Genomic DNA, 11,339 nt, shown 5'->3' on the forward strand with positions numbered 1-11,339 from the left:
TGATAGGAGTTTTTCAGGACCTGTGATGTGCTCTAGCATCGCTGATCCTTTCAGACAACTTCAACAGGTGCAAACTACAAAGACATCCTGAGCTTCAGGTTTTAAATTTCTGAATCCAGGGAATCAAGATCGAGTATATAGGAGAGCTTCAGCTTTGATTAGTAGCCACCCCAAACGGGACCGCATGACGTGGGAAAGCAGTATCAGGAGGCAAACCGTTGCCAGCATAGTGCATTTCGTTAACTAGTGGACAACTTGGTCCGCCGCTACCAGGGATGTGGGTGCATCCTGAGCCATCCGAGGGGGGGGTAGTAGCCCTCTGAAGAGACTGCAATGAAAGGTCTGTAGTCAGGTCTTCATGTAATATCCTAGTAGCTTGGTATAGTTGAACATGTAAAGAAAGCAGCAGTAGAACTGCCAGAACAATGTTTAGAATGCTCATGATTTCTGGATGACAATGTCAGAACAAGGATGAAGAATTTGGTGGAGTGACGAGGGGTATTTATACATTGAAGGGTCTGGAACTGTTTCGTTTGTTGAAAGATTTTGGTTGTTGACTACCAGGTTTTTGCCCCATAAAAAACTTTCAAAGAATTGAACTGGTCTTAAACAAGAAGAGGAGGTTCTCTTGAACTTGGATACCAAGTTTTAGTCTCCGTTTTCTACCTACCTATATCCATAAACATTTTCTTTTTCTTTTGCTGTGATAAGTTTCCTGTCAAATTTATGGCTTGAGTTTTGACGAGGGTAGGTTTCTTAAAAAGGAAATTTCTTGGAACTTCAGTTGCTTTGACCTTGAATGTTTGATGCTTAATCACAAAGTGCCTGTGGCTGTCAATGGTGAGGCACATGGTTTCAAGAAGATTTTCTAGGATGCCATCGTCGTACGTGTCATCCAATAAGGCTTTATCTTTATCATCCCAGTGGATTAAACAGTCTCTACAAAGTTCAAACGTTCCATCCTAGATGCTTAGTTGCTGACAACCATTATAAAACATGTTTGAGCTTTTTTGCCTATCCTTTGCATGCAGTGGAGATACTCCACGCTGATGATTGCAGGAAAACAGGTCGGTAATGGCATCAATCTCTACTAGCGTGTTTGTTAATGTAGTTCCTGTTATTTTTTAAAGTGTTTTTCAATAGAAAAACATGTTAATAATATTTTTTTTAATTTTTAAAAAATTATTTTTAAGATCAGCACATCAAAATAATATAAAAATATCAAAAAAATATTAATTTAAAGTAAAAAAAAATTAAAATTTTTTAAAAAACACTTTTCAACCACAATATCAAACACCCTCTACATGACAGCGAGATTTTAATCCGCGCAACCGCCCAAGTCCCAAGAAACCATAACTCGAATCCCACTCTTAACCATCAGATGAGACTTAATTCATGATTGTGGTTTAGATAAGAGTTGATCCTGTGTTGTGGTTTCTCATTGGATAATTAATGTGGTTTTAAAATCTTGGTCTGTAAAGTTGGGTTATATTCCATCAGATGCTCATTTCAACCATTAATCAAAACCCAGGAAATACATCAAAGCCTCATTATAACTAAAAAGCTGGAGGCAGAGAAGGCAGGAACACTCTTTACAAAATGTTTTCTTATGACAACCTCACTCCAATTCTGAGACCCAATACATTATTACAACGGGGCAACCACCCACCAACTTGCATGGGATTCTTTCAATGTCCATTTGAAGGCCGAAATACGGTATAGCCATTGACACCGCTTGCCATATTTGAATACTCTGGGTTAAAGTATGGGTAACTATCACCGCCAGCATTCCTCATGCTCATCAAGGAAATATCAGAACCAGATATCTGCCACTGGTTTGGAATCAACCCATCAATATGCCCATTTGCATAAGGCAGTGGGCTAGCTTGTGGAATAAATTCCCTTGGTGTGTCAAAATGGCTTCCAGAAGAGCTATAGCTCCTCTGAAATCCACCATCATGGTAACTCCTGGTACGCTCGAACCTGCAAGAGCTGCTGGTTGAGGAACCCAAATCACTCGATATACCCATGTCACTCAGAAAAGAAAACTGCCGATTCAATAGGTGTGGACCATTGCTGTGGAAGACTCTGCTTGCCTCAGATGCCTTCCCAACAGCATGTTCATCATTAAGCAAATCATTGATAATATCAAGATGTGGGAACTCATCTGTCACCCCACCTGGGGTCTGACACCCAGAAGTACAGGCTGGGAACTCACTGGAGTAGTGCTCCTGTGATCTGCTGCATATAGGATTGTACAAGTCAATTGTTTGTATGCCATTTACCAGGGAAGAAGGGTCACTGCTCATGCTTCTACTAGCATCCATTTGAGAGCTCTCCATCCATTGGCGTCCATTCTGTAAGACATCCTGAGTTACCATGCCAAAAGGAAAGCCAGATTGGAGAGAGTTTGGGTCTACCCTATCAGAGTTCAAAGGTGGTAAGAACATTGGTGCAGATACCAAAGTTGATGGCTGCACGTGTGCTGATGGGTTCACTCCAGTACTTGGAGAATTGGTAAGACTGAAACCAGATGAACTAGAACCAACAGCATTACCAATTATGGCATTTCGATAGGACTGAGGAACATAACTACGAGTAGCTGATGAAGGATCAGGACCCAGCCAGCCAGCTGCACTAACTGAACGAGCAAGTAAAGGAGTTGTTTGGACCAGGGAGACAGGGGCAGCAGTTGGCCTTGGACCAGGCACCAGAGGAGCACTGGAGGGCCTCGACATGGCAGGCAATTGTTGTGGAGTTGGTTTGTCAGACTGTTTTACAGTTGATGCATTCTGGGTCTCGGGTTTGGGAATAGCAGCATTTTTGGGGGAGGTAATTGACGGGGCAGCTTTATCAGCCTGCTGTGAGCAATTTGAAGATGCTTTCTTAACTAGACCAAGATCCATGGTTGCTGAACCCTTGCTTTCTAACTTCAGTGGTACAGTGGATGGGACATTTTTAGGACTTCTTTGAGGGCTTCTGGGAGAAGATGGCACAGCTGCTGTCTTTTCTTTAGGTCTTTCAACATCAACCAGGTCTTTGTCACTCATCTGCTTTTGCATAGAAACAACTTTGTCTTCCTATTTCATAGAAAAGAAATGCCCTTCAAGGAATATCCAACTACAACAGATTATATGTATCCATGAAAATAAAGCAGCATTCAGAAATTGAAAAGCAAAAGATTTAAAAAATTCAACTCAAATTGAGAGGAAAAGGGGGGGTATAAATTCACATTGCAGCAAAACCTTCAAGAGTTGCCTTTCAACTTCATTGGAATTAAAAAATGAAAGGGAAAATAAAGAAAAGAAGAGTTTCATAGCAAAGACAGCTAAACACTCCTTTGCGTTGATTAATTCCTAAATTCTAAAGAACATATTCTATGCTCCTAAAGGAAAAACAATTCCTCTTCCCCAAACGAGGAAGAGAGAAACAATAATTAAAAAACACAGGAAAAAAAATAGGAAGAAGAAAATGGAGGGAAAACAATTTAAAAACACTTGTTCTGTAGGAGCAAGGATGCTAAATAACACGGCAGAGAAGAGCCTTCATACCCAAGAAGCTGACACAACCAGTATATGTAGCCCACCAGACCGTTAGGCATCAAAAAGGAGGAGGTAATAAAAGAGTTGCAGCCCGCAAAATTTGAATTTGAACATTTGATGCTTATTATTTTGTTCTACCCTACTTGATAGTTTAAACTCATTAAACGATTAGAAATTTGAGATCATGGCAAATGATCAGCAACTTCACCTTTTCTGTCTTAATTACATGTTGCTCAAGCCTCATCATCCTATCCCGCAAATCATGAACAACAGCCTCCAGCTCACAATCACCAGCCTTGCTACTTCTTGTGATATCGCCAAGATCACCAGTATCTGATGCAGGCTCAGAAGGCTGATTATCCATTTCAGTTGTCCAACTCCCATCACGTGCCATCTTACCCCGCTGGTTCTTCCCTCTACAGATATGAAATGCAAGGTAAATGCCAGATAATCTAGTCCTGATGTGGAAAAGGATATGCAGACCACTTGTTACCACTTTACCTGCCAGGTGATTTTTCGAATTGATAGTTCGAGTAAGAGTTCCCCTTGTAGGAGCCATTCATTACCACCGAAGGGACTGAATCTGTAGAGCATGTTGAGGAACTATCATCCATTGCATATGTGTTCCTTTTTTCAGTTGTTCCATTGGGCACAGATGACAAGCCACTAACTCCACTGCTACTGGCTTCAGTGGGAGGATGAACTTCTGAGGTGTCAGTATCCCAATTGACAGGACTTGCATCTCTGTCTTCTGAATCAGGCTGGAGCACTTCAGTAACACCATCCACTGAATCAGACATATCAGATACATCTTCCAGAACCTCAGGTTTTTCCACCATAGGCTTCACCTCCTCCACAACATACTCCTTTTTCTCATTACTAGTATTTGTCTCTTGGTGATTGTCTACCACGGCCACACTAGACCTATCATCTCTCCCTTTATCCTTCCCTTTGCGATTGTTTCGTTTTTGTTTAGCCTGTGATTTATAAGAAGCATCAGCATTCAAACAAATAAACAAACCTTGAAAAAGGTAGGTTGGGGCTTCCTTTTGTTTAAGGGGTTTGGGGTAGGGACTAGTACTTGGAAGATTTTTTCCTCATAAAAGAAAATCTGGCCAAGGCAACATGCATTTTAGATGAGTCTGTCAAAATAACTTTTGAAATTAAAGTTTCAGAATCCCAATTACATCATGACAAACTAATTTCCTTCGACAATCTGACACTACCTGAATTCAATGAGTTAAGACTGTTAAAGCTAGATTCTTATGAAGAAAAACAAGCCACCTGTTTTTTCTTCAATTTCTTTTCCTTCTCAGTTGCTCCACGTTTAGCCTTCTGCTCACTTTCTGCAAGCCATGCTGCCTCTTCTTCACGAATTAGCTCTTCTTGCCTCTTCAAAGCAACAGCCTCCTGGTAGGAAACTTCAATTTTATGGCTACACGTGAAGGAGGCAAAAAAATTAGGCCATGCATGGATAACATCAAGCAATACTTGCCGTGCCACAAGGAATCAGAGAATTGCTAGGGCAAGATGAGCAATACTCATTATGCCAGCATATTGCATTGCTGTTTACAAATTGGTATTTAATTTCTTCATTTATCAATATTTGCAATGAATTTAATACTTCACAATATGGAGCAGATGATAACATAAAATAATAAAAGAACGGCTCCGAGGAAAAAAAAATGACTACAAAAATATTAAGATTTTAGCAAAGATGCTTGGACTTCTAATAGACCAAATGGTTGTCTAGATTAAAACAACAAGGACTTCTAAAAACAGTGGAAGACTCCAAATAATTGATCAGGTGAAAGAAAAGGTGCAAACAGCAGGAATATGGTTCTAGTGAGGTCTGGAACGGAAGAAATCTCAGAAGGATGAAGAACTAACGACCATTTTAAAAACAAAAACATATTTAATCAAATATCAGTATATTACTTAAAAATATGAGCGAGGACAAATATTTCCACCGTCCTACGACCCAATTCTGTTAGACGCCTTTCATCACGTTCAATGGAATCCTTGTTGCAGTCCTCTCCAGAACTTCCATCCTGAATACAAATGCAAAAGGTTGTGAGAGATCATTAGTCACAATCATGAAGCATAAAAGTTATAGATATTGACAACCATCAAGCAAGGAAAAACAGCCAGTATTTCAAGCTCTTCTGAATCTAATCCAGTGTGCATAATAAAATCAACTAGTATATGATATTACCACCACCCCATCACTCCCATCACCATCAACATACAGCCGCTACCATTATTTTTCCGCTGTAATGCCATCATCACCAATCTAAACCATTGTGGGTAGAAGATGTTGTATACCTTAATCTTTTATTCTTGTTCTGTACGTGTGCTATTCTAGAAAACAAAATGTTACTGGAGAGATGCGAGCTGAACTAATTGCAGAAAACCATTTGCTGGAGTGTCCAGAGTAAAATTAGCAAGAACTGCATATTGTTTTCTAACCTATGGTTGAAGCTTAAACACAATAAGCTACACCCATTGCCACCAATAAAGATTCTCTAAGATACAAAGCACATGAAACAATTTGTGAAATTGCCAAAGTCACCATTCAAATGTTTGAGTGCTCCGAGGAGACCTTAAAAGCAATGGCAATATGGACCAGCACTCATTTAAAAACAAACTACTAAAATTATTAAACTGCTTCAAAGTCCCACAGTAATTTTCATACCGACTACCTATAAGCATAACAGAATTCAGAAAAGATTCAAACTTTAGAGAATGGTATCCAGTATCCCAACCCACCTTTGTGCGGTTCTGAGGGCCCTTCTCGTCTTTTGGAGGCAATGGTTCAATGGCTGCCCTTTCGAGTAGCAGCAGCACATCATCCACCAACACAAACATATCTTTTTCAACACGGACAATTGGAGCTGGCATTTCTTCAGCATCCAATAACTTTGCTCTCCCCTTCTTGCTCTTAGATTGGCCTTCAAGAGCCTTCAATCCACTATACAGGGAATCCATTACCAATGTAGATGTGACTTCCTTCTCTATAAAGAAATGCTTGACAACTACTTTCAGAATTACATCTGTTTTCTCCCTAGACATGCGGCGCCGGGTGTTTTGATCCATTCCCAACCAAAAACCACAAAAGCTGCAAGGGTTGCAAACACAATGCTATCACCACGTTAAAACTATACTGACCAGAAATACAAGTAAAATACGCCATAATTGCCACCAAAGGATAGCACAGAAAGGAAAACTGTTAATGAAGGCCATAAATCAATAGTATGATGCAATCTCATAGGGCTACCAAAACACCACAGTTTTCATAATGTAGCATGTTGTGAAGTTAGGACTATTGACAACCATTCTATTCAAATGCATTAAGTAACATACATTTTCAAAGAGATACAATACCTTGACCACCTATTTTTGTCCTCTATTAACTTCCCAAGTTTGCCCCGTCTCTCTTCCACAAAACGCCGACAAATCTGCTCTACATTTGTCAAATATACCCTAACAAGTTCTCTCCTATACACGCAATCGAGGCAACGAAAAGGCTGATCTGCTTTCTCCCTGCAGATGAAAAGTAAAGTCTCAGAATGGATGATCAGAAATATGAGAAACACCTACAGCACAATCACTAATAGACATCAAATATATATAAACCAGTAACTTATCAGACACCTGATGACTTGCACTTGAGCCTTTATAATAAGAGTGTCAGCAGTATCTAAGAACCCATCTGACACTTTAGATAATTCCATAAATTTCTTCCATCCCCAGTCATGCTCTTTCTTCCAGAACCGATGTAACGTATCTGCAAATTTTTCTTTTAGTTAATAATAAATCAATGATTCCGTTACCAACTCCAGCCAATATTTAATCAACTAACCAGAATATTTTGATTTTTTTGGATCTTTATTCACCACAGCAATCGTAAACTGTGCAAAATGACTCCAGCCTGGTTCACAAATAAAATAAAATTACACAACTACAACCACAAAGAGAAAAAAACAAACAAAAAAAGACCAGTAACTATAACCACAATTTCAAGTCAGTAGCATCAAACCTGGAAGAAGTTTATCGTGGTTGGCAACACAAAGAAATAATGAAAGATGATTGCAGACATCACAACCTTGGGGGTATATTAAAATGTACCTGTCACCATAAGCAAAAGGATTAAATCAATACTGACATGGAAACTTTCCACATTATGCTGATTTTCTGCACATCAGCAGCATCAATGCAACAAAACTTGAGAAAACCTACATAACTGGAATGTTCATCAAAATCCATGCTCCATAATGTGAAAGTTGGCCTCTTTAAAATGAGAAAGTGGTTTATAAATCAGGCAATATGATAATTTTACTTTTTTCTTAATTAAAGTGCATGATGATTTATTTCACTTTTCCTTTATGAAAAGGAAGGAAAAAAAAGATTCAAAATATCACCAACTAGCTACACCAAACAGATGGTGACCCAATAAACTCCTTTTGTTCACTTCAAGAAAAAACTTATTGCAGAAGTGTGTATGAAAAACAATGCATTTACCTCTGGATAACAAGTCTTACCAGATAAATAACTTGGTTATGTGCAATAGAACACACAAGTCATCTCATGGACATCTCTCTACCATAAGCACAGGTTAAGAAAAATGATTATGCATGAGGGAGTTATATAACAAATTTAAATAATGGCAGCAACTAAAAAGTGAATGTTTGTGTGCAGAAAAATATCCCTATGATGCAACTACATAATCAACTTTAATAAGATACATTACATGCACAAATATCATGTTGCGCCGCATATTTTAGACATGTAGAAGTGAGAATTAATGAACCCTATGAATTGAGAAAAAAATCACAATTGTTTCCTCCTTTTTGGAACCCTGCTCTGATTGAGGAGATAAAGAAAGAAAGAGACCAATGTTTGATCCCACAACTTAAGTATAATGGTTTCATGTTCCAATCGAGAGCAAAGTAAAATATTTTTGGTTCTTGAAATGCACAAATTAAGAAAGCTAGCTTCCAAAATAAGCTTGTAGACAAATTAATTTTTTTATTCATTGTGTGTGAGTTTATTCAAGCATTAAGTTAGAAAAAATAAATTTATACTCATAATGTGGGTATAAAGAATAAACTTAAAAAAATACATATATTGTTGAAATATGTATATGCATGCAGATGATGTACATAAAAAATGACAATGGAGAATCAAACTGTTAGTTAGCTAAAAAAGGCGAGGAACATGTGAAAAAACAATATGCAAAGCCCCATACCATTTGTAGCCGCCAACTTCAAATGCATTACTTCTAAGTTCTCTTTTATTAATCTGTGAGAATTTCTCTATCTTCCATGTATATTTTCCATATAACTCAGAAGGTTTTGGCCCTATAATGGAACAAAATCAGTTAGCAAACAGTTGCCTGGATAACAGCTTATATGAGAGGGACAAGAAACAGAAGTAGCAATCATAATATCTAAGAGGAAGAGTTAGGCATGTACTCTGCAGAAGTGCGCACACTAATCTTAATTGGATAACATCTATTCAGTCAAGTTTCTTGCAACTAATGGTACTGAATTTTGTTAATTTTCAGACTCCCGACTAAGTAAAAAACAGAAGAAGAAGAAACCAATCTGTTCATTGTTGCACTAAATGCTACCACATCCAATTGCAATCATATATGTTAACAAAAGAAACCTAATGTTGCACCTCCTTCCACAAAGTGATTAACCATTGTGTCGTGACACAGAGGCAATTGATTGCTATATGAAGAACTCAAAAAAATAAGTAAGAAGTCGGTGAATGTGACTAAAAATTCATTTTAGTCAAAAAAGTCTTACTGGAGGAACAATTGTGTCGTGACACAGAGGGAGGGAGAGACGGGATTTCATGATTTTGGATACGAGATTCTTCATGAAATTCTTTTTATTTTTTATCATGTTGGTTTCAAGCTAGTTTTTGCAAGGTAGAAGGCTACAATAGTTCAGTGTGGTAGGTAGAGTTCAACCACCAATCGTAGGAGAATAGAGACGGTGCATTATTCCTTATATTCCCAACAGCTTTTACACTCTAACTTCCAAACTCAGAGAAACAGAGAGCTACCAAGAGCATTATTGCGCTAACTAAAAAAAAATATATACCAACCAAAACTGAAAACCAAAGAAGAATAGGAGAAAATACAGATACAATAAATCATATGGAGAACCAATGCATACCTCCATCATCGTCATCATCAGTGTCCCAATAAGGTGGTGAAGTTGATGGGGTTCCATTTTCTACCTGCTCAGAGGATCGCCATTCCGCCAACGCTTCACCTGACTGGCAACGCTGTCCACTTGAAATCCCCTCCGTAGACCTTCCAACTCCAGCTTCCTCACTCACAATCCCAGCCATTTCCCACTCCAAAACTCCTCCCCGATAATCCTTCAACTCCCCTCACTGCATACAAGAAAACCAATAAGAAAAAACAGAAATGTAACCCCCAAACAGAAAATTTTTTGGCCAACAATAGACACACCAGTTAAGTCTTCATAACTACAAACATTAAAAGGACTACTCATAGTAGTTATAGATACGAACAAAAATCACCCAAAATATGTACAAAAGATATTGCAAAACGTATAGATTTTGAGAAAGGATAAACATACTAAGGTTGTTGACAACTCTTAAGAAACTTACAATTAAAAAAAATGAAAATTAAATTCAGAATCAATTGGGGCCTCATGAAATACAAACCTACACTCATTCGATATTTGTCAAGCTAAATATTTACAATTCCCAAACACCACCACTGAAAGATTATTTAGCTTATTTTTTAATTTCCAACAATAAGAAAAACATCAATAAACACATTCATAACAACAGAGTATTTTTTTTTTTCTTCTTCTTCTTCTTTTCTAATCAAATTCCATCGTCGATTGTATTGGAAATCAACCAAAACCCAATATTTATAATCTTCGAACTCAAAAACCCGTCATCAAGAAATTACAATCAGCGATAAACCCTAGTCTCTTTCGGCCAAAAATCAATCAACTGCAGCTCAATAACAATCGAAATGATTATGAAAAAAAATCAAAACCCAGGTTAATAAAAGTAAAAGTATCTCAGAAAAACCAATTGCATGAAGCACACGCAAATTAAGAGAATTTAGAATCTGAGGCCGGAAAATAAAGATCAAATTCAAGATTCCCAAATACACCCCGATCAAAAAAAGAAGGTGAAAACCCGATTGAATATGGAGAATTGAAAACGACACCGTATAGATCGATGTCGATACAAACCTGAGCTTTGACAAATGGGGTTATAGGCAAAGCTATATGAGATTCTAGAGATAGAGATAGAAAGAGAGAGAGAGAGAGAGAGAGAGAGAGAGGTTCAAAGGAGCAGCAAAAGAAAGAAGGAAGAAACCAAAGGCGGAGCCCGTAAAAAAACAATTGTAATTTTTTTTATGCAACTAATACTGCTATTATTACTATTAATTTTTATTTTATTTTTATTTTTTATAAGTAATTTGTTTTTTTTTTTCTTCTTATTCGTGTAGACTATATACTGTAGTGTGAGCTGTGAGGAGGTTTTTGGGTTTTGGATTTCGCCCTAGCGCTTTCTCTCCTCTTTTATCTCTCTTGAAAAAATAAAAAATAAAAAGAGTAGTCAAATTGGATAAATATAAAAAAGAAAGTAAAGAAATTAAAAGAAAGAAGAAGAGGGTGGTGTTTATGGGCAGAAGAAGTCTGTGGATGGTAGAGCATAGCAAGAGGAGGTAGTTGTATTTTGGTTTTCAAAAAAATTATTGTTGTCAAATAATTGATTTTTATGTTAAATTAT

General features: G+C 37.6%; 1 protein-coding gene across 1 annotated transcript; it reads right to left on the reverse strand.

Moving 5' to 3' along the window:
• Positions 1–1,481: 1,481 nt before the first annotated feature.
• LOC118056960 (TNF receptor-associated factor homolog 1a) lies at positions 1,482–11,007 on the reverse strand. The gene is made up of 13 exons (XM_035069412.2): positions 10,796–11,007; positions 9,731–9,953; positions 8,791–8,902; positions 7,582–7,670; positions 7,405–7,473; positions 7,197–7,329; positions 6,927–7,085; positions 6,312–6,660; positions 5,481–5,593; positions 4,827–4,977; positions 4,044–4,519; positions 3,751–3,958; positions 1,482–3,080 (listed from the first exon to the last, which is right to left on the reverse strand). The coding sequence occupies exons 2-13, from the start codon at positions 9,906–9,908 to the stop codon at positions 1,689–1,691; spliced, it is 3,429 nt and encodes a 1,142-aa protein (XP_034925303.1). The 5' UTR covers positions 9,909–9,953; positions 10,796–11,007; the 3' UTR covers positions 1,482–1,688.
• Between the last annotated feature and the right edge of the window lie 332 nt (positions 11,008–11,339).

This window comes from Populus alba, chromosome 8, assembly GCF_005239225.2.
Source record: "Populus alba chromosome 8, ASM523922v2, whole genome shotgun sequence".
Taxonomy (NCBI): domain Eukaryota; kingdom Viridiplantae; phylum Streptophyta; class Magnoliopsida; order Malpighiales; family Salicaceae; genus Populus; species Populus alba.